Consider the following 24,605-nt stretch of genomic DNA (forward strand, 5'->3'; position numbering starts at 1 on the left):
CTTTTAAGAGTACAATGCAAAGAGATAGAGGAAAACAGGAGAATGGAAAAGACTAGAGATCTCTTCAAGAAAATTAGACATACCAAGGGAACATTTCATGTAAAGATGGGCACAATAAAGGACAGGAATGGTATGGACCTAACAGAAGCAGAAGAGATTAAGAAGAGGTGGCAAGAATACACAGAAGAACTATACAAAAAAGGTCTTCATGACCCAGATAACGATGATGGTGTGGTCACTCACCTAGAGTCAGACATCCTGGTATGTGAGGTCAAGTGGGCATTAGAAAGTATTACTACAAAGAAAGCTAGTGGAGGTGATGGAATTCTAGCTGGAATATTTCAAATCCTAAAAGATGATGCTGCTGTGAAAGGGCTTCACTCATTATGCCAGGAAATTTGGAAAACTCAGCAGCGATCATAGGAAAAGGTCAGTTTTCATTCCAATCCAAAAGAAGGGCAATGCCAAAGAATGTCCAAACTACCATAAAATTGTGCTACTTTCACATGCTAGCAAGGTAATGCTCAAAATCCTTCAAGCTAGGCTTTAACAGTACATGAACTCAGAACTTCCAGATGTACAAGCTGGATTTAGGAAAGGCAGAGGAACCAGAGATCAAATTGCAAACATCCGCTGGATCAAAGAAAAAGCAAGAAAATTCCAGAAAAACATCTAGTTTTGCTGCATTGACTAAGCTAAAGCCTTTGACTGTGTGGCTCATAACAAATTATGCAAAATTCTTAAACAGAAGAAAATATGAGACCACCTTATCTGCCTCCTGAGGAATCTGTATGCAGGTCAAGAAGCAACTGTTAGAATCCACCATGAAACAATGGACTGGTTTAAAATTAGGAAAGGAGTACATCAAGGCTATATACTGTCACCTTGCTTATTTAATTTATATGCAGAGTACAGCATGTGAAATGCTGGGCTGGATGAGTCACAAGCAGGAATCAAGAATGCAGGGAGAAATATCAAAACCTCAGATATGCAGATGATAACAGTCTAATGGCAGAAAGTGAAGAGGAACTGATGATCCTCTTGATGAAGGTGAAAGAGGAGAGTGAAAAAGCTGGCTTAAAATTCAACATTTAAAAAATTAATATCATGGCATCTGGTCCCATCACTTCATGGCAAATAGACGGGGAAAAATGGAAACAGTTGCAGCTTTTATTGTCTTGGGCTCCAAAATCACTGTAGATGGCGATTGTGGCCATGACATTAAAAGATGTTTGCTCCTTGGAAGAAAAGCTATGACAAACCTAGACAGCATATTAAAAAGCAGAAACATCACTTTGCTGATGAAGGTCCATACAGTCAAAGCTATACCATTTCCAGTAGTCATGTACAGATGTAAGAGTTGGACCATAAAGAAGGCTGAGCCCTGAAGAATTGATGCTTTCGAAATGTAGTGCTGGAGAAGACTCTTGAGAGTCCCTTGGACAGCAAGATCAAACCACTCAATCCTATTGGAAATCAACCCTGAATATTCATTGTGAGGACAGATGCTAAAGCTCCAGTACTTTGGCCACCTGATGGGAAAAGTTGATTCACTGGAAAAGATCCTGATACTGGGAAAGATTGAGGGAAGAAGGAGAAAGGAGAGACAGAGGATGAGGTGGTTGGGTGGCATCACTGACTCAATGGACATGAATCTGAGCAAACTCCGGGAGATTGTGAAGGACAAGGAAAGACTGACGTGCTGCAGTCCATGGAGTCACAACGAGAATGACATGACTGAGTGACTGCACAACAACAAGAGCAGGTAAAATACTCTGGAAGCTAACAGTTGAAGAGAGATGAAGAAAAATGAATCCAGAGAGTTCAAATGACCTGCCCCAGGCCAAAAAAGTCGTTTGTGGTACAGAGTGACCTAAAAATCTAATTGAGACGGGTCTAGTTCTCTTTTTACACTACCATTGTGCCTTTGGTCAAGCTGGTTGGAACACACTGAATTAAAATTAACTTCCAAAATAAATATCTGTGCCTATGGAGAGGAAAATTTTTGATAGGTGCCTGCCTCATCTCTTGAACCCACTTCATTCTGGAATGAAATTAAGGGCAGATAGCCAAAGGGATATTTTTTTAAGGAAGAAGCGGAAAGAATTCACATGTAGAGTTTCCCAGATCTTCTCTGAAGGAATGAGTGTTTCTGTTTTTATTTGCTGGACAATTTATCTTTCAAACATTACTCAATACTAAAAGCAGACTTGATATTATATCTTTATTGATAACTATGAATGTAGGTACATATGTATGTCTTCAGTTATATTCTAAGGGTCTTAAGAACAGAGAGTATGTAGTGTGCTCAGCTTTTACAGGATGCTTTCACATAGTAGGTGCTTAGTATGGTAATGATGTTTAAAGTATAAGTATATACAATATAAAGTTACTGATTAGCTTTTTTTTTTTTTTTTTTAAATGACCTTGTATTCAGGTGTCCTAGAGTTCTTTAATTAGCCTATTTTAGTGGAGCAATTTTACATGCCACCCTTTCCCCCCGCAGCCCACCGGGGGACATTTGGCAACGTCTGGAGACATTTTTCACTGTCACGATTTGGGTGTGGAGGGAGTTGTGTTACTGGCATCTAGGAGGAATGCAGCTAAACATCCCAATGCACAGGACAGACCTCACGGCAGAGCAAACCACTGAATTTAGAATGCATGAAAAACAAGGTCCTAATGTATAGCACAGAGAACTGTATTCGATGAAATAATTAAACCTGTGATTAAACCATATTGGAAAAGAATACAAAAGAAGAACGCTCATATATGTATAACTGAGTCACTTTGCTGTATACCAGAGATTGGTACCACATTGTAAGTAAACTATATTTCAATTAAAAAAAAAACAGTTATCCGGCCTCAAACAGCAGCAATGCCAGGGTTGCTAGACATTGACCTATTTAGAAGTAAAGAAATTGCACAGTCACCTTTCCATTTTTCCATTTTTAAAACACAAGTAAGACAAAAATCAAAATTATACACTAAAGATTTGCCCCAACCAAGACAATTTAAGTAGTCTATTGTTAAGATGAACAACAGCATACCTGTGGCCGATTCATGTTGATGTATGGCAAAAACCATCACAATATTGTAAGATAACTATCCTCCAATTAACATAAATTAATTAATTTAAAAAAACACAGGACTCCAGTCCAAAAAAAAAAGATAATCATTTAAAGAGCTGATTTAGGGTTAGAAGGGTTCATTAAAAGTCAGAGGCAAAGCTTAGATCTAAACACATGGGTATTTAAGTAAGCAATGGAATGCCTTCACCAAAGGGAGTGCTCTGATCTCTATGACATCTGAAACTCCACAGTCACAATAGGAAACATTCTGCTGATGAAGCATTTCCCAAACCACCACTGGTCTGATTCAGACATGGAATTCTCATTTCAGATTGTTTGATTTACTTCTAACATCACCCAAAATCCACCTCTTGACCAGCACACAAAGAGGAAATGTATGTTTTTTGCTTGCAAGTAGGGTCATCAAAAAAAAGTGTTTTCACAATTAGTCCTAGCTTTGTATGCCTATCTATCTTCCCCCATGTCTAGGTTAACAGGCAAGGTCCAGTTTTTCATCCTGGATTCCTCACTGTGGCAAAAAGAATCACTCCTCCAGGCCTACTCTGTTCTCCTTGACTTCGGATATGGAAAGATGAGTGAAGCAAAGCTATCCGAGCAGCTTGATGATGTCTTTAAACAAGGAAAAGGAAGTGGGGGAGCTACTGATTTTTCTTTCCACTTGTTTATGGTTTCCTTACATAGTCTCTAGCTGATGTGGTTGCATTTGCTGCAGTTTTATTAGCTTGTTCATTTTCCCCAGTGGCTGATTATATTTGATACTTTGGCTGTCTGGTGGACACTTGAATAAAAATTTCTTTCTTTAAGGGGACAAATTAGTTCTTTTCTGGGAATCAACTGACAAAAAACATACAGACCTCAGGAGAATCTTTGAACATTCCACAGCAACTAATCTGCTGAGCATTTTGTGTGTTGAGTTAAACATCACCACTGACAACCTCACACATTGGTTAACTACTCTCTAAATATTTACCAAGATCTTTAATAACCGAGAGGGCTTCCCATGATATAAAGGCTCCACCACCATCATCCAAGGCACCCTGCCCGACATCCCAGCTGTCCAGATGTCCACTGACCAGTACAACCTAGAACAAATAATAAAAAGAGAAAAAAATAAAAACCAAGCAGAAATGACATCAAAGAAGAAGCATTCACAGGCATTCCAAATACAGAAAAGAAGCTTTATATTTTCTTTTCTATTTTTACTTCTTAAAAGAACTGTGTCATTGCTAATGGAAAACTTGGTATAGAGGCATTACATAAGGGGTATAAGGTCATCTTAATAGGAATAAAACTTCTCACCTTGTACCTCTATTAATATAATTTTGAATACTAAAGAAGAATTACTTATTATTTCTTGACAACTTTATTATATGGCTTGAAACCTAAATGACATGCAAATAGAGCTTAAAACTTCAACCATATTCTCAGTTGTCCCAAATTCTAGCAGACAAATAACAAACATGTGTTGAATTGAATTTAAATGAAAAAGCAAGAACAATTAATTTGTTTTTAATTATTGTGTTTGTGCATTATAAATCATCTAGTGTTGAATAAATATGCTGGTATTACAAACTAGAGTCTAATTAAACAGAATAACTTTTAAGAAATATCTCAATTTACATGCTAAATAAATTTATAGATTATATTATAAATTTTACACCATCATAGACTTAAATTATTTTCTGAGAATCATTAATAATTATCTCTAGGAAAATATAAAAATATCTCAGTAAAACTGAATTTCATAGATATATTTTAAACAAGTTAAAAACCAAGTGAAATGATGCTGGGCTAACAGGATATCTACATGGAAATTATGTATTGATCTCTGGATTATACAATATATGAATAGCAAGTCAGATGAATTACAAATTTAAATAAAGATGTTGGAGGAAAGCAGAGGACAGCTTTGTCAACTTAGAGTATTCAAAGATTTCTTAAACTGGATAAGAAAAGTGCAAACTATAAAATGAAAAAATAAAAAACTGGACTTTAAAAATATTAGGACTATTTGTTCATCCAAAGATCCCATTACAAGAGTGAAAAGGCAACCCACAGAGGAGAAAACATTTATATAACATTTTCAACAAAGCCCCATATTCTGATTATATAAAGAACCCCTATGAAACAGTAACAAAAAGGAGAGTAAAATGATAGAAAAATGGGAAAAAAAACTTGAACAGACAATTCTCAAAGACAGATACACAAATCACTAATGAAAGTCACTCAGGTTCATTATCAACAAGGAAATATATATTAAATCACAGTACATAGCCACTGGAATAGCTAAAATGAAAAAGATAGAAAATATTAGTGAGGAGGTGGAATAACTAGAACTCTCGTATATTGAGTGTGAGTATAAATACTAGTCAAGTCTGTGGTTGACTAGTCTGGTCAACCATATCTAGTCAAATCCACTTAGTCAAGGCTATGGTTTTTCCAGTAGTCATGTACGGATGTGAGAGTTGGACTGTAAAGAAAGCTGAGCACCAAAGAATTGATCCTTCGGTGGAAACACCACCGAAAAAAAAAAACAAAAACAGCTTTGGAAAAACCATAGCTTTGACTATATGGACCTTTGTCAACAAAGTGATGTCCCTGCTTTTTAATACGCTGTCTAGGTTTCTCATAGCTTTTCTTCCAAGGAGCAAGAACCTTTAATTTCATGACTGCAGTCTGTCTGTGGTGATTTTGGAGCCTAATAAAGTAAAATCTGTCACTGTTTTCACATTTTTCCCCTTCTGTTTGGGAGGCAGGGGAAGTGATGGGACTGGCTGCCACAATCTTAGTTTTTTGAATGCTGAGTTTTAAGTCAGTTTTTCATTCTCCTCTTTCACCCTCATCAAGAGGCTCTTTAGTTCCTCTTTGCTTTTTGCCATTAGAGTGGTATCATCTACATATCTGAAGCTGTGGACATTTTTTCCCAGCAATCTTGATTCCAGCTTGAGAATTTTACACTTCAATACTGAGAATGCTGCTGCTGCTGCTGCTAAGTCACTTCAGTCGTGTCCGACTCTGTGCGACCCCATAGACGGCGGCCCACCAGGCTCCCCCGTCCCTGGGATTCTCCAGGCAAGAACACTGGAGAGGGTTGCCATTTCCTTCTCCAACGCACAAAAGTGAAAAATGAAAGTGAAGCTACTCAGTCGTGTCTGACTCTTAGTGACCCCATGAACTGCAGCCTACCAGGCTCCTCCGTCCATGGGATTTTCCAGGCAAGAGTACTCGAGTGGGGTGCCATTGCTTTCTCCCAATACTGAGAATATTACACTTCAATAAAAAGCTTAATAAACCAAGTTCAACAGTCTGATCCTATGAACAGCATACGGTAAATAAGCAAACCAAACTTGAACAAATCTTCTTGATGATCAACATGAAAGTGCCCCAGGACTTTGGGAAAGCAGGATTTGGGGTTTCAAATGTCAGAGTGACCCATAGCACGGCCACCTTCCCTGAGCAGCTGCAGGATCTCCCATTGACTCTGTGTATACAGACAGTCCTGAGTTACTATGACTTCACTGTAGTCACAAACAAGTACATTGCCCCAGACTAACAAATGGCCATGTAATGAACCCAAATGGATTGCTTCTAAGGAAAAAAAAAAAAAGAATAAAGAATAAAGAAAAAAACATGTTGCAATAGCAGGAAATTCTGGTTCAGAAAGTAGTATAATCCCATGTGGGATGAACAAGCCAATTAGTCAACATGCTTACCCCCTCAGAACCATTTTCCCAATGAAGTTCAAGTTCCAGTGAATAAAAAGTGTCAAAATCTGTTTTAATCAACTTTTTCTCAGATAATACATTAGTCAGTAAATCAAGGCAGCTATTGTTTTAACCTTCAGATTTTGGAATAACTGAGGTTGTTTTTACAACCATACTTCTTTCTGTTTTCTGAAATATCTCTGTTCTCCAATCCAGAATTATTAAACTAATAGTTCAAAGATGGAAGTGGCTTTGAATGATAGAGGAGTAAATGTTATCTCATAGGATAAGGATTCATATCTCATAGTGATACGGAAGAATGATTACAAACCATTTGGATTATGAGAGTTTGTTTTACTTTTTTCTTTTTCTTACAGAAAAGAATATACTGGAGATCATCAAGAGACAGTAATTTTAATATTAACTGATTCAAAAACTAGGTGATGACAAAAAACGACTTCAAATTCAGTGACATGTTTAACAAACTTGAATTTTCCTAATCATAAAAGCTCCAACCTACACCTGGAAAATGGTAGTGCAGGAGGTCTCAGTCAACGTGGTGTCTGTTGAGCATTCCTTAATGCAGTCTCACAAAGGATAACCCAGTAAAACATAACAAAGTCACTATATCTTGTGCCAGGGTCAGGCAGAAATGAACATCAGTTGTAACACATTTGGATCTGATTTAAGCGAACAAAACAAAAACATACAACTCTGAGACACAGTAAACTCCAGATTTTTTTGAAAAAGGATCACTTTATAAAGGATAGGAGAACGCACTGGTTCTGCTGCCAGGAGTGGAGCCCCCTCAAGCAATAACATAGCCTAGAATCAACAGAGAAGGGAGGCGCCCACCCATCTACCCCTCTTTGTGCTGCTCCCCGAGGCAAGCAGAGCACTGACCAATTCCACGCCCTCCAACTTCCTTCTCACCGCCGTCTCTTCTAAATGCAGTAATGAGTAAAAATGATTAAAACCCTCAGTGGGAGCCAAGAACAGCCACAACAAAACAAACAGGAGGCCAGGATGGGAACCGCAATGCTCTGAACTACAGAGTTCGCTCTTTGTGAGGCACACATTAGTTCTGACCACCAAAGAACTGGCCTCGGGGAGGGAGCGGGGAGGGCCTTCTGCAGCAGGGCAGAGATCCCTGGATGACTGCCCGCCAGGATGAAGATTTAGACGGGCAGGGGTGCAGAAGCACCTGCAGGCCAGCTGTGGGGCTGAGAGCAAAGACACAGTAAATCAGGGGTAGACAGACAGCAGCACAGGGACGGGTCCCCACTTCTCTGTTATTAGGGCATATGGAGATACTGAAGGCAAACAGACTGGCTCGATTAAAAGATGAATACGAATATAGCTGGAATGGGACATATGAAAAACATGGCAGAACAAGGGAGAGAGGGACATCAGAGGAAGTATATTCTCACGAAAACAGGCAGATGCGAAATACCGGAGAAAATGTCCTGGTCTTTGGGTTTTCCTGCCTGTGCTTAGTCAACAATTTTTATTGAGCGTCTATTAAGTGCCAGAGATAGAGAAATGGATAAAACAAATGTTCTGCCTTAATGGAATTTACGTGCTTGTGAGGGAGATGGGCAATACATAAATATTAATGATAGTTTCAAGTATTACAAAGAAAAATCAGGCAGAGAAAGGGGATAGAGAATGGTGGTGGCAAGAAGAGGAAGAAAAATCAGTCTGCTTCCTCCTAAATCACAGACAGCCTTGGAGAATTTTGCCCCCACCTTAATGATGAGAGAAATCTGGATAATCTCAAAAACGAACTTTTTAAAAGCCCAGAGGTCTCAGATTGTCATTCAGTCAGAGGAACTGAATTCCAGAGGATAAGGAGCTCATCAAAGGAGAGGTGGGATACAGTCTTCTTTAGCAAAGAGGAGAGGGAGAGATAACAGGCATAAAAGCAGGAATGAAGACAATGAAGTGTTGACAAACTCTTCAAGGGTGAGTGTGGTTAACATGAGAGTTTAGAACCCGTGGGGACCTCCTACATAAGGGCTCTAGGTATCCATTTTCCAGATCATTTCCACAAGATTACATTAGGTGCTCACAGGAAAAACTGAGAGCCTGGCAGAAGCCCTGAGGGCCCACCTCGTGAGGCAGGGGTGCAGAGGACGACTGGTGCTGCTGGGAAGCAGGAAGCAAATACGCCTGCTTCCAGGACCCTTCTCTCAAACTAGAGCCAACTCTAATGTCCAACAACAATGACATGAATAAACTATGGTATAGTCACACAGTGGAATACTATAAAGTAGTTAAAATTACCTACAGCTACATTTGTAAATGAATACAAGAACAGAAATATGAAAGGAAAAGAAAGAACAAAATAAATCGCAGAAGAAATAGTAGAGTATGAGTCCCTAACATAAATTGCAAAATTCAGTAATCTTTAGCAGTGCACAAAAATATGATAAAATCATGAAGAAACAGCAAAGTTATAGTAAATCAAACTTAGGATAGTGTTTATATCAGATGAGTTTTGGGCAGAGACGAGTCTGCATTTTAAACTGTGAGTTGTATAGGCATTTATCTAAACCTGACCAAGTTCTTGTTGATCAATCTTCAACAAATGAGATGCTAACCTCTCTGAAGCATGCTTCATTTTATAAATGTTTTGCTCAGTCAAAAGCCAGAAAGACGACGACCTGGTGGTTTCATTTTTTCGTTTTGTGATGTTTTGCTTTGTTTGCAGCTGCTTCATTCTCTTTGTCTCATTTTATTTGGTGTATTTAAAGAGCTAGCGGGGAGGAGTATCAGGGCTACAGAGTTCAAGGACTAATGCATTTCCAGACATAGGAAATCCCCGATCAAATTTTCAACAACAAAATTCATTAAACAGTTGAAAAATATGACCTACAAAAAGAGAAGGGAAACCTTCTCGTTACTTAGCCTTAAAGGAGAAGCCAGGGAGTGATCTAATAATGGGCTTCAGCTGTGATGGGCCCCTCTGTGACAGGTACGAGCAGCAGAAGATGGAGCAAAGGAACAGGTTTGGGCTGCAGCAGTGAGCACTAAGGGTCATAGAAACGATCAAGAATTTTCTGATGGAAGGATTTTGTAGAAGTTAAAAAAAATAACAGGGAAAAGGTTATGGAAAACTCCATTCCTTGGAGGGTTTCTAAAATAGGACACATTCTTAGGTCGTAGTAGTAAAGCTAACAGAGAAGGAACCATTCAAGGTCCCATCTTGTCCAACGTCTACGACAGTTTTCAAGAGTTCTTGTCTTATTCAACCCACTTTGAAGGGGGAACTGTCCTTTGAAAAGTCTCCATAACCTCAACAGACTTTTCCCTCAGCATCTCCCAGGTACTCTGGCTGCCACAGTCTTCCCACAATTTAGAATCTAAACACAGGTGGGTAGGCACCTCTCAAGAAATCTGTTTCATAATTCCCGTCAGAGACAAAGACTTGGCTGTCAGAGGGCAGTTGCTGAATGTTTCATGTGATTGCCTAGAACAGACAAAGGGGACAATGTTTGAACAGATATTATCCTCCCCAATGAACAGACCAGATGGTTTGCAGAGTAGAATGGGGCTCCTGACACATAGGGTGTTCAGAAATAACCTAGCAAACGTCTTATCTCCTCTTGAATTGGTTTCTTATCATCAAACCATGTTTAGCGAAGCTGTTGGGTGTTGATAGCTTGTGGGTTACATGCTTCTTTCACAATAAAACGGTCCACCGGTCCAAATGCTCATGCATCACAGAGCTGTTTCTCAAAGGGGCTCTTTACATCCTACAGGAACCCCTTACTCATGCAGGGCCCTCACACTGGCCTCAGAAAAGGAAGATCATGCCTATTCCTAGTTGAATTCTGTGAGCTGATGTTGGAGGAGAAAAACAAGATGAGCCTAATTCATCTGTGACTCACAAAAACCAAGTCTCCAGTAGATTTAGAAAATGTGGTTGCAGTGTATTTGGAAGAAATAGCTGAAATTTATTAAACATTGATTTGAGGATGGGGCAGAGCAGACACTATCTACAGAAGGAAATCATTCTGATTAAATGGAGGTGATTGAGTTTTATCCAGAAGTCAGGACTGGTTATAACTGGAGATGATACTCTTTTAAATGAAAGAACTATGCTCCTGCATGCCCTCTCCCTTGGTCTAAGCAACTACAGGATAAGCTGCCTCACTTAAGAGGATGGGAGGAGTAGAAAAGTTGACTTATAACATTGCACTTGAACCTTCTCAGGGGAGGAGTGAGAGACAGAGACTTTAGGCAACTTATACCTTGATGACCATCTTTCCTGTGATTGAATCCAACTATGATATTATTACCGTGCCCAGACAAAACTTCACTTTTCTTACAACCATTCACTGACCACTGTGTTCCAGATTTTGTTAGGCATGGTGTATAGGACTAGAAATAGAAAGAACAGAGGCCCGTGGTACTTTGATATGCTACAGATGCTTTCATGGTTTGATTTAAACAAGTTAATAGCAGTAGCATCACTTTCATTATAGAAAATGGAGGCTAAGGTGCTTCCTACCTAAAGAAACTTTTTTTTTTTTTGCCATTTAGATTTATAAGCTAAAAGATTCTTCTTGTCCCCTAATGGTTTCTAAAATCCCAGGAGCCTTTGCAGCTTAGAGTACTGTTTTTTATGCTTGTTTGTCTATTGATTGTGGAAACTTTCTCAATTACCGAACCTTCTGATATTCTGAACATTCCCTACAGAAGCTGGTCTCCAAGATCAGCTTAAAGGCTCAGTCTATAAAATACTCTACAGCTTCCAGTTCTGAGCCATGAGACAAAACTAAATAACAGGCCAAGATTTACCTATTCAAATGAGTACTGTCATTTTGAAAAGCACAGTCGCTGATTCCTTCTCTACCACCAGTTCCCGTAAAGAGAAAGCCAAATTAGCATGGATTAGTATACGAATTTACTTCTGTATACTTCTTCCTTAACAGAAAGAAATTTAGTCTGAGGATGAGGGATGTTAACTTGCTCTAATTGTGATGACTGAGAAAGGAAGGAAAGAATTAAGGAAGGAAGGAGAGGGGGAAAGGAGAGGAATGACTAGCACAAAACAGAAGATGAAGTAGAGAACAGATTAGAAGGGAAAGTGTAAAAGTGAAAGTTGCTCAGTCATGTCTGACTCCTTGCAACCCCATGGAGTATACAGTCCATGGAATTCTCCAGGCCAGAATACTGGAGTGGGTAGCCATTCCCTTCTCCAGGGGATTTTCCCAACCCAGGGGTCAAACCCAGGTCTCCCGCATTGCAGGTAGATTCTTTACCAGCTGAACCACCAGAGAAGCCCAATTAGAAGGGAAAAGGGTGGCAAAGAAACTTTGAGAAAGGCAGAGGAAGAAAACAGAAGTAAACCCAGGTCAAGATGTGAACTCAGGCTTGTGTCAGGTTGCTGAGGTTCACCTGACAAAAGTCAAGAGAAGATGTTTCTCCATGTTCTGATGTGCATAAGCTAGATATCCTCATGGATGTTGCTAAGACGAGGTAAGCTCAGGAGTGGGAAGGAGGAATTGGAAATACTATATGGTCATGATATCCTGTGTAAGTCAAAGAAAAGTTACCTAAAATATTTCTGCCTCAAACATCTAAGTAATTCCCTTGGCTCCTGCCTGCCCTATTTCTGGACCACAGTGGTAAGAAAGAATCAGAAGTCAACCATCCCAAGTCCTAAAACTTGGTAGTGAACTCAGGGGTAGCTCCATGACTTCCTATGACATCGGCACTTAAGACAAGCTTAATTTTGATGCATAAAGTATAGCTTGAACAAAGGACAGTCAAATCATGTTAGACCTACCCAGATAGAGGACATCATTTTTTTTTTTTTTTTTAAGCTGCATCATGCAGCCTGTGGGATCTTAGTTCCCTGACCAGGGATTGAACCTGTGCCCCCTGCAGTGGAGGCACAGAGTCCTAACCAATGGACTGCCAGGGAATTCCCAATAGAGGACTTTTCAGAACTTTTTGATGACCTAGTTTTTAACTTCAGGATAGAAGTGTCAAGGAGCCAAAACATAGGTTTGCTGCTTAAGGGTAGCCCTTCCTGGTCTTTTAGTCCTCTCATCATACTTGACCTCACATTCTATCAGCCGGGTCATAGTTAATAATCTCTGTATTAAGACTCCAGAAAGAAGCCAGATTTCCATTGGTAGATTTTGTTTTAGGAGAAAGGCTTGGAAAATATTAAACATTTTATATTCTTGCATCCTTGTGCAAAAGAATAGTACTTTGCCCATTAATCTTGATTCTGTCTTATTTTTTATTTCAATTTATGTGTCCTAGGGAAAAAACCCAGAATAGACCTCTTATTTAGCATTGTACCTAATATATATGCTATGAGATCCAGGGAAAAGTATACACTACATATATTTACCCAAACTGAAAAACTCTCTCTTTCCATTCAAAATACAATAAATTAAAGCTTGACTTCAGTATTCACAGGCAAATTACACACCTACATGAAGAAGAGAAGTGACAATTTTAGTCTCACAAGTATCAAAAGTCACTAATAACTAAAAAGTGGGTTAACTGTATGTTTGTGCATCACAACTCAAAAGGAATTGCCAGGAAGTGATTTCTAAGTCCAAAGTTATGAAGCATGGCTGTGCTTTGCACAACCCGAAAACTTGTCCTCTGTCCTTCTTAAAGTGACCTTCAAGGATAAGAAGTAGGAGCAGCTTGAACGTCATAATGTTTGGTAAAGGCAGACGTGATAGACAGGAAGGAATAAAAATGGGCCCTAGGGACCAAGAGTCCATAAGGAGTGCCTATCGAGAAAAGAAACTAATGAGAATACAAGGTAATTTTCAAAATTTATCAGCGGCCACAAAAAGATAATGAATAGTTTATCTTTTTGTCTCTCCAAAATGAAATTAATTAGACTAAAATAACGTCATGATAAAAGAATGTTCACTTTCTCCATAAATGGATATTGTGACATTATTATAACATTGTAGGCCTAAATTTCTTAATGTCAACTCTTATGAGGCCATCCATGGTCCTCCTAAGTATTTTGACTTGTTATGAGGTTATATTCTCATCAGTTAAATGTTGATAATAGCCATGTGGTTTGAATAGTTAATCATATACTTTGGGGAAAGAAAGGAAGGAAGAGGGGAGGAAGATGGACTCTTTCTCCCAAATTGTCTTTTTTCTGAAAAATCAAAATGCTAATAAGACAATTATTTATTAATTTAACTTGTATTTGGTAGCACAATCACTATATTTTAATAGGATACAGAACTATAGCAAGATAAAGAGAAATATAAGCATCAATACAAGTCACATAATTTGCATCAAATTCTTAATGTCAGCACCTGCCTAACTGGTATAATCAGGTTCAACATTTTCATCAATATCTTAAAGATATGCTTATGAATTTTAGGAAGATAGAAGTATAAGATGAATCATTAATATGTTGGATCAAATCAAGATTCAAAAATATCCTGAGACAGAAATAATAGCTTATAGCCAACAAGATAATTCAGCAGGATAAATATGAAGGTGCACGTTGCACTTTTTGATGGTGACTTGATCGCAGTTCACTTGGGGACAGCCAGAACATTCACATGGGCCTAAGCATATTGAGCCAAGAGGATGTCTCAACTATGTAAAAAGTTAATAGAAATTTAGGGTTTGTGGATTAAAAACATGGGATTCTGACTCTCACTTTATTCTAATCAATCAAACATTTTTTCCTCCCTTTTTTCCCACCTAGATACCTAAGCAGATCTTCTAGAGGAAAGGACTGTGGCCAGAGAAGAGCTGTTGGGATGAGACAGGATGTGGACATCATACTGGTTGAAGAGCAACTGAATATGTTACACAGACGAAGAGAAGGCTTCAGAGGGCTAAATGCTTCATCCACAAAAAGAGGAAGAACCAGGCCAGGGAGTGGAGGGCACATGCAGATAGATTTCAGCTCAGTGGAATGGATCTGAGTGTTCCAACGAGGTAATAGTATCCCTCAGAGGAGTAAGCTGCCAAATGCTGGCAGCGCTCAAGCGGAAGCAGAAGGAACACCTGTCAGGTAAAGATGGATTTCTGGCCTGAGATGGGAGTGGGAGGTGGGCACTGAGCTGATAATCTCTAAAGGCAGCGTCAACCCCAAGATTCTACGATTCTCAAAGGAAAAACGGACTTCTCTTGGCCATTATTCAGCAATTCCTATGATACTAATGTATTTTTCTATGGTAAATTTCTATTATCATGCTTTTTCTTTGACTGGGCTGAAAATAAAAATTGAAATTATATTGCTAGTGACATTTATTATTAAGGAAATATGCTGTGCTGGAAAAAAATATTTTCATGATTTCAAATTTGCTTTCTGGCTGCATCAACTTCCACTGGAACCTAGGGTGTCCTGTGGGAGGGCAGAATAATATGATCTCTCTCAACACCATCCTTTGTGGGGAGCTCCACCTCTTACAGTTTCCTTTACTAATTCATGATGGATCATCACCTCTTCATTCAATTAAATGTTATCAAAGTTATTTTCATGTTTTGCACCCATGGGTAAAAATCCCATGAGTCTATCACCTCCACATGGTATTTCCCTTTATCTGCCCTAAGATTATCTTCTCAAGTACATAATACATAAAAATTATGACTTTGCAGACATTTCTAAATGAATTTTTTTTTCCTTGCAGGGTATAAAGATTGCTGCACTCATTATAAGGGTCTCATTATACCATTTTGATGGTTCATTCTGAACCTTCTCCAATTCCACTGGATTTTGGAGACATGGCAATCAAACTTGTAATGTATGGATGACACAGCTTTTTGTGTGTATTATAAAGAGACTGCAGTAACCTTCCTGATAGTTCCCAGAATTTACCTGGTCTCTTTAATTGCTTAGAATTACACAGATTAAAAAACCTATCTGTCTCTGAACTTCTTTTCAGGCTCCTACATTCACACTCTACTAGAGTAAAAATAACCTTAGGAGATTATGGTCAACACCCTGCTTTTACACAGGGAAGTAATTTGCCCAAGTGGCAGGGCCTGCAAATAGAACCCAGAACTTCTGACCCACAGCCAAGGATTATTTCCATCACATCCCTCTGCCTGCTTCATATAAATGGTACATAGCCTACTTTGATTGCTTTTCTCTAACACATTACGTTTTACTTGACTATGCTAAAATTAATCTGCTATGTTTAGCTTTAACACATAATCTAAAAAGCTTTTTAAACAATTTATCCCGATTCACTTGACATGGCTGAGTTCTTTAACCTCTCTAAACCTTGTTTCCCTAGCTGTAATGTAGGAATAATACAAACCTTTAAAGTGTATTGTGAGAATTAAATGGGGCTTCCCTGGTGGCTCAGAGGATAAAGCGTCTGCCTGTAATGCAGGAGACCTGGGTTCGATCCCTGGGTTGGGAAGATCCCCTGGAGAAGGAAATGGCAACCCACTCCAGTATTCTTGCCTGGAGAATCCCATGGACAGAGGAGCCTGGTGGGGTCGCAAAGAGCTAAAATTAATCTGCTATGTTTAGCTTTATCACATAATCTAAAGAGTTTTTTAAACAATTTATCCTGATTCGCTTGACATGGCTGAGTTCTTTAACCTCTCTAAACCTTGCTTCCCTAGCTGTAAAGTAGGAATAATACAAATCTTTAAAGTGTATTGTGAGAATTAAATGAGATGAAATAACATGTTCATCACTGTCACGGTCCCTGGCACAGAGCAAGAACACCTAAATGGTTGACATTATTGATTACACCATAATTATTTTAAGACGACTTCAAATGCTGCAAACAATTCTCTCGAGGAAAGCCTCACTTGGGGGGCTGGAACACGTAAGTGGGTTTCACACAGCCCACTGCCACAGGCACAGGTTTTGGGTACTATGTGCTGCCAGTTTGAATTAGAGGGAGTATCAATCACAAGCACATGTTATTTAGAAATATGACAAATATTCTAAAAATGTTGTTTGGTGAGCTTAATTTAAAACAGCATGAACTTCTTCCATCTGAAAACATCCATATGCCATGAAGTAGCTAAGTTACATTTTCATTTCAACAGTAGGTTGCAAAGGGGGTAAAAAAAAAGTTAGAGCTCAAGCAATCACAAATACACAGGCCTCTCTAAATAACTCTGCAGTTACTAGGTTACCAGGTAGCACTGGGTGAAAATAAATTTAGGTGTTTGAACTGATGCTGCCCATGTACCAGAGGTGAGTTTTGTCCTGGCAATGGCTAATTGAATGAATGATTCCACTGTCAATTGCATTTACAGAGCTGGTAAGACTGGCCACACGATAGATCTCTTCCCAGGAGGGTCCAGAATAGAGCCTTGGAGGAAGCATCAAACTCCTGGCATATTTCATGTAGAAGTGAGAAGCTTATGCTGGGAACAAAAAGCATATCCTGACATCACATTTGAGCATAATCTCTGTAGAGAAGGTAAAAAAAAATCACCAAGAATGGGGAGGGGATGACAAAGGGCAGATATCAATAGTTTATGCTATTGTAGACAAATTTAAGGGTAGCATTTTCTGAAGATCAAAGAAATAACTAAATGGCTTATCAAAGGAGCATTGTTTTATCTCATTCAACTCTATACTCTAACAATTTATGAATCTCAATGTCCATATGTTCCTCCAGTAAACTGCAATGAGGTACAGCATGTTTCAACACTGTCTTTGCCCCTCTTCTTCCAACAGAGCAGTTAAGACCATGGGCTCTAGAGGTAGAAGGGTGAGATTTGAAGTGCACCTCTGTTGCCCACCAGGCTTCCCAGGTGGTGCTAGCAGTAAAGAAGCCACCTGTCAATTTAGGAGATGTAGGAGACATGGGCTTGAACCCTGGGTCAGGAAGATCCCTGGAGAAGGAAATGACAACCCACTCTGGTATTCTCACCTGGAGAATCTCAAGGACAGAGGAGCCTGGTTGGCTACAGTCCATAGGGTTGCGGAGTCGGACATGACTGAAGCGACTTACACGCCCACATGTCGCACTCTGTCATTTACAAGGAAATTTCAGTAAGCTGCTTGGGCTCTCTGGGCTCCCATTTCCATGGATCTAAAAATGAACATTTACAAATGTTCACAGCATTGATGGACCCGCAAGCATGAGGAAAGGGACTCATGCAAGGCACCCAGCGCAGGCTCCATCCACCTAGTTTCCTAATCATTCATCCCAGTGTTTCATTACATGTTTAGTTGTTAGCAGGATGTCCTGATGAAATGGTGTCTGTCCTTAGTACAAACGGATCTCTTGATGGTATTCTCAAGCAACTGGGGGGCAAGGAATAAACTACCCTGCCCTTGTGGTAGGCGCCTGGGAAGGGGGAAGAGTGGGCAGACTTCAAAAATAAAAAGGCTCCCACCCCTGATCTTGCTCACCTCTACTGGGGAGAGGGGAGGATGCGCCCACAGCCCCCTCCCTCAGCTGAGAAACACTGTGCTCTCCTAGTGGCAGTTACATCCTTTGCGTATGTTTCTCAAAAGACTTGAAATATGGTAGAGAATCAACAAATCAATGGTTGATTTGCTTTTACTTAGTAACAGAATGTGATTCAGAATCAAAATAGTTCAGTCCCTTACAGAGAAAGATATTAGTTGTTGTGATCAATACATAGTTAAAACAAATTTCCAATTGATTATTTTGACTTTTACAATTTAATCACATAAGCCTATTAAAGAAGTTTACTCTCAACTATGTATAATGGATAATGTAACTGTCTTCCTCTCAATGATGAGTATAAACAATGAGCACATTAAAAAAAGATTAACCTTTACTGCATTCTTCGAAGGTCAGAACCATATAGAGCTATGGACAAGAAATCAGGACCAGAATTAAAGTCATGCTTAAAAGTTAACTATAAAACTTCTGGTCAGCAAATTCACATCTTCATGAACCTCCTTTGTTCCAAACATGTGGCTATTAGAAATGAAATTATAAAAACAGAAAACCAAAAGGTTGCAATTTGGCTCCAAAAACCAGATAAACATCTCTGTGGACTAGAAATGGATTAGAATCACAAGGCAGTGAGTGAGTTTGAAGCCAGGGGACCTGCAAGGCTCCAGATGTAGAAGCCAGCCATGACTGCTGGGCTTTCTGTTCCTGTAGGCAGATAAAAATCTAAAATCCCTTCACTGGAGAAAGGGGAACCTCAGCCAGGCTAACGGTGTGAAAGCAAGCGAGAGGGCTGAGTTCAGGAGAGGAGGCTGAAAGCAAAAGAAACCTGCCAAGAGGTGAAGCTTTATGAAATAGTTGAGCCTATGAAGGAGACATGAATAAAGATGTGATTCAAAACCAGGCACTGAATCAAGCCATTCACTGGCCTTGTAACAGGATATGTGATCCTCGTTATCACCATTGGCAAGAGTAGCTGATACAACATAATACAGCCTGGTTCTCGACTGGCAATGTCCTCGGACAGGTGAAAGCAACCACAAAACAGAGAGAGAGAGAGAGAGAGAGAGATAAACTGAACCCAGAGGGAGGGAACACAATACAAACTGAATTTTAAAACATCCTACTCAAAAAGAGCTAGCAAACCCAAATTTCAAAACACACGAAGGAATAGAGTGCTAAAAATGTCAACAAAATCAACAACTGAAAATAAAACCTCCACCCCAGATTAATTTGTGGAAAGACTATATAACGATTTTTTAAAAATTATGCTTAGGGTGATCAAAGGATTAACTTTCTAGAAAAAGAAAAACCACTAAAATTGACCTAAGAAGAAATAGAAAACCTGGAAATATCAATAAACATTAAGAAAGTCAATCAAGAATCAGAAAGTATCCTCCATCTTACACACACACACACAAACTAAGCCACCAGACTCAAGAAGTTTTACAGGTGAGTTTCACCCAATTAAAAGATATAGAATATTCTCAAACTTAGCCAACTCATTTATCAAGGTGTTACACTGAAACCAAAAAAAGACAGGGACAGTAAAATAAAGTAAATTATAGACCAACCTTATTTCTGAATAGAATGCAAAAGTATTAAACAATTAAACATGATGCACAACTTCCTCCAATTTTAATTGATAAAATTAGAAAACAACAGACAAAAAGCTTCAGTCCAAAATGTGAAATATAAATTAGTGATTATGAAAAAAATGAAATCCATGATACTTCTGATTATAGACATGGGGGGGTCAGTAGATCTGTGCACACAGACATGGCATTTGGAATGACAAACTCCAGGTTGTTATCCAAAGATTAAAGAATTAATTTGAGCAGAAAATGAGCATGCTACTTCATTTACTCCTGCTCCACTACCCACATACATAAAGCCTAACAGCATGGTACCCTAGCACCATAGTTTATTTATTTGTGTTCGTTTATTCACACTACTGCAGTATCCATGAAATATTCAACAATTTAAAAAGAAAACAAAACAACAATAGAACAGAAATATAGGACTGTGTGTTCCCAGTTGTCTTCTGTGCCAGACAGGGGCCCTGAAGCACTACGTGCCTGCCCTGTCCACAGGCTTCTCCTTAGGAAAGCAACCTTGGGAGTTCTTCACATACAGAGCTGTTGGAGCTCATGCCATGTGTCAAGAGAAACCAGCTCTGCTTCCAGGGCTACAGATAATTATCTCAAAATCAGCTTCTAAATTAAAGTAACATAGGTAAATCAGACATGAGAGAAGTTTACCTTTGACCTGGCTTGGCTCAAAAACCTATTCAAGAAGGTGAGTTGCACTGCATGGTGATACATGAGGGGGGCACAGAGAGAGGGAAATGGGAGGGAGGGGTCTCCTACACCCTACAGGGTTCATCTTGGTTTATCTTTCAACGTTCTATAACACAGTCTTAAAAGTATAGGGGCTAGAAATTTCTGTAAAGCTAAAAAGCAAACTACATACCCACCATCCATATGTCCTCATTACACCCCAGGTTAATCTGGGCATATTCCATCCCTTCTATGTTCCCACAATTATCTATCCCATCCATCTAAATATATTTAGAAAATGCTATACCACTCTAGAGAAACCTGTTTAGCTTTACCCACCATTTCCAAAATGTTTTATCCATGTACTCTGCAAGCATTTATCAATCCACTGTTAGATATCATACTGCATATGTAGTGAGGATAGAGCAATGAACTTGACGGATATAGCCTCTGGCCTTCTGAAATCACATTCCAGTTGAAAGACAGGTGATGACCAGGTGCACAAAGATAACCCCAGACAGTGACATATGCTGTGAAAAAATAAAATCGTATGATGTGACAAAGAATGGTGAGGGGTCACTAGCCAGAACAATACCTCTCCAAGGAAGCAGAGAACGATCGAAAACTGAATGGTAAGAGCTGGCCACATGAAGATCTGGGAAAGAAAACTCCAGCCAAAGGGAGCAGCTGGTGCAAAGATCCAGGGGTTGGAATGAGTTTGAGTGGTTAAGTCTTTCTTCACAATAACCTGTCACCATTTAGCAGAACAGTGAATCAAGGAACCACATGTAGGAAATATTCGAAGTACCAGAAATACTGGTTTAATCTGAATTTGGGAATTATAAATGGACATGCTGATTTAGGAAACTATGGAAATTACTTAAATGCTCATAAACAGATCCATCTGGAAATGATAATAATTCTCTTTCAAGTAGGGAAATGCAACATATTAGATCTAGAAGTCACAGGAAGGGTATGATATAGCAAACTGAAGTGAGATTTTCTAGGATTATTTTTCTAATCAGAGACAGTCATCAAATAATATTGTTTTGGTAATGAAAGTAACGTGAATGCCTAATTGTCATAGAAGTCTTGGGGAAGGGAACCAATAGGAAAGGATATTTTTTTGGGGGAAAAAATCTATCTACAAGGGAAAACTGGGGAAGAAATGGGCACTGAAGACGGAATCAAATGGAAGAGGAGCTGGATAAACAGAAGATCAAAGCAGACACAGACCACTTCATGGTCAGTGGGAAAGGCGACGTCATTGAAAGCAGCCTCGGGGGGCCGTGGTCTGTGGCACTGGGGGTACCAACTGGGCAGCATGCCCCTGGGATGCTGCAGAGCATCCAGTGAGTGAGCGGCCACCACTCGAGGCAAGTCACCTGGGAGTCACTGGGTTGACTGCAATTCAGTGTCACAAGAGATGGGCAGAGAGTGAACTCGGGGGAATGTGAGAGCAAACTAACGGTGTGGAGAACTTCCTCAAGAAGAGGATGCAGTTTCGGAACACGGGGAAATCAGTTAAGGAAGAATTCATGCAGTGCAAACTGTATGAAACGGGGACAAGTGAACAAGTTAGCGAGGAGGGTTGTGTTTTGGGTTTTATGGACTGTCGTTATTACAACAGATTACCTTTGAGAAATGTAAGTTCCTCCAACTTCAAATCTAACTTGAAAGGGACGCTAAGCTGGATTTAAGTGCAAAAGATAACCATGCTGCTGGGGCCTCTTTCATCTTGAGAAAAAAAAAAAGCAAGCTCAATCAAATCATTTGTAGGATGGAGGGTTCTGATTAAATCGATTTCCTGACTAGATAGATTTTTAAAATACAGTTGTCAATCTTTCTTAAAGATATCAGCTAAGATCAGTGGAACAGAACAGAAGCAGTCCTGAAGAAGATCTGTATGTGTGTATGAAATAATTAAGTGTATTATAAAAAGATGGCTCATAACACCAACATACTATGTGCATTATGAAACACCCACAGCAATAGAAATTTGAAATGAGATAAACCTAAGTTTTACATTTTCCCCCAACATCCTCAAGGGCCTCCTTCTACCCACTCGGAGACTTCTGTGTTCTCTACCCACACTGACCTCTGCGAGGGTGGGGCCCATGGCTGCCTTGATTATTCTCTGCTGCTGCTGCTGCTAAGTCACTTCAGTCGTGTCCGACTCTGTGCGACCTCATAGACGGCAGCCCACCAGGCTCTGCCGTCCCTGGGATTCTCCAGGCAAGAATACTGGAGAGGGTTGCCATTTCCTTCTCCAATGCATGAAAGTGAAAAGTGAAAGTGAAGTCACTCAGTCGTGTCCAACTCCTAGCAACCTCATGGACTGCAGCCTACCAGGCTCCTCCGTCCATGGGATTTTCCAGGCAAGAGTACTGGAGTGGGTTGCCATTGGCTTCTTTTAATTATTCTGTAATCCCCAGTATCCTTAGAGTACTCAGCAAGTATTAGACCTCCCTTGAGCCCTTTCCTTCCTGGGGGGAGCTGACACTAGACACAGGTGATACTAGCTTCTCCATTAGCTTTCAATTCAGTTCAGTTCAGTTCAGTCACTCAGTCGTGTCCGACTCTTTGTGACCCCATGAACCGCAGCACACCAGGCTTCCCTGTCCATCACCAGCTCCCGGAGTTTACCCAAACTCACGTCCATCGAGTCGGTGATGCCATCCAGCCATCTCATCCTCTGTCATCCCCTTCTCCTCCTGCCCTCAATCTTTCCCAGCATCAGGGACTTTTCCAACTAGTCAGCTCTTCACATCAGGTGGCCAAAGTATTGGAATTTCAGCTTCAACATCAGTCCTTCCAATGAACACCCAGGACTGATCTCCTTTAGGATGGACTGGTTGGATCTCCTTGCAGTCCAAGGGTCTCTCGAGAGTCTTCTCCAACACCATAGTTCAAAAGCATCAATTCTTCGGTGCTCAGCTTTCTTTATAGTCCAACTCTCACATCCATACATGACCACTGGAAAAACCATTCCCCTGACTAGACATTAGCTTTAAGCAGTCTAATTCTATAACCTCTGGGGCTAGAGGCACTAAAGAGAACTTCTCCACACAGTGACAGAAAGACAAGCATGGGGTGTAACGAGAGTCCCATAGCCTGAGGCTACTGCTGAAAGTGAAGGAGAATTTTTATACCCTCTAGGAAATGCAATCCATTAAACCATTAAAAATAGGAATTTGAGGTATTTCCCCACTACCCTCTGCCACTGGAAGAATTTTTAAAGTTGAAGAATAAATATGGGAACACTGTAACCTTTCAGAAGTACAACTGTTTAAAAAGAGCATACTGGCAAGCTGCTCAAATATTCTAAAACAATGAGCAGCTTGACATTTTTCAAACAAATATTTTAAAACTCAGGTCCACATGTGCACTGAAAATTAATGCCATTTGTTCAACAATAATAGACTTGATTCATATCCACTCTTGTACGTTGGATTATATTTGCTGATTTCATTAAACCTTCAAAAGGTTACAGCTGGTTGACATATGAAAAACTCTACACCTCTAGAAGAAGCAATTTTTGTACCAGTCCCCTTTGTATAAAGCCTCTCTTCAGAAAGAAATGATAAAGCATAGGACTCTTCTCCTCTCTATCACAGATTATATATTCAAACTTTTTCACCTACAGATATACTAACAAGGAAACAGAAACAGGTGGTCATGAACAAACGGGACTGAGAACAAGGCAGGTACCATGGGGAACTCCTAGAACTGCTTGAGGGGACTTTGAAGGGAGGCCTGGAGACCTGGGCTTCTAGAGCAAGGGTCATAGAATGGAAAACTGATCATGAATGTTAACGAGCCCATCTCAGCACTTGACTAGTGGGGCCAGGTGGCATTTTGATCGTACACAGGACTCTGGAATTCAAAGTCAATTGTCTTCCTAGCTCTTCTTTCCAGAACACTAAAAAAAACAAAACAAAACAAAACAAACTTCAAAAGGGATTTTGGCAGAACTAACAGAAGGGCTGTGTAACTACAGAGAGATTAGAGCCAGCCCTTAAATATGCTTTATAGAGCTACTTGAATCGGAAGAAAATTCTTGACCATGCCAGAAACATATTGTGATCAGTGTGGGTTAAATTAGAGTTTCCAAGATCATGACAGTAATTTCTGCAATAAGATCCTTACCAGTTACTAATGTACAGA

General features: G+C 39.7%; 1 protein-coding gene across 3 annotated transcripts in view; it reads right to left on the minus strand.

Annotated features, from left to right (window-relative positions):
* CPQ (carboxypeptidase Q) overlaps positions 1 to 24,605 on the minus strand; it is a 526,376-nt gene that overhangs the window by 177,683 nt on the left and 324,088 nt on the right. For all 3 annotated transcript variants that reach the window (XM_061123718.1, XM_061123716.1, XM_061123715.1), the window contains exon 5: positions 4,063 to 4,174. In XM_061123718.1, the coding sequence (XP_060979701.1) occupies positions 4,063 to 4,174 (112 nt within the window). The remainder of the gene's footprint in view (positions 1 to 4,062; positions 4,175 to 24,605) is intronic.

This window comes from Dama dama, chromosome 21 (assembly GCF_033118175.1).
Source record: "Dama dama isolate Ldn47 chromosome 21, ASM3311817v1, whole genome shotgun sequence".
Lineage (NCBI taxonomy): Eukaryota > Metazoa > Chordata > Mammalia > Artiodactyla > Cervidae > Dama > Dama dama.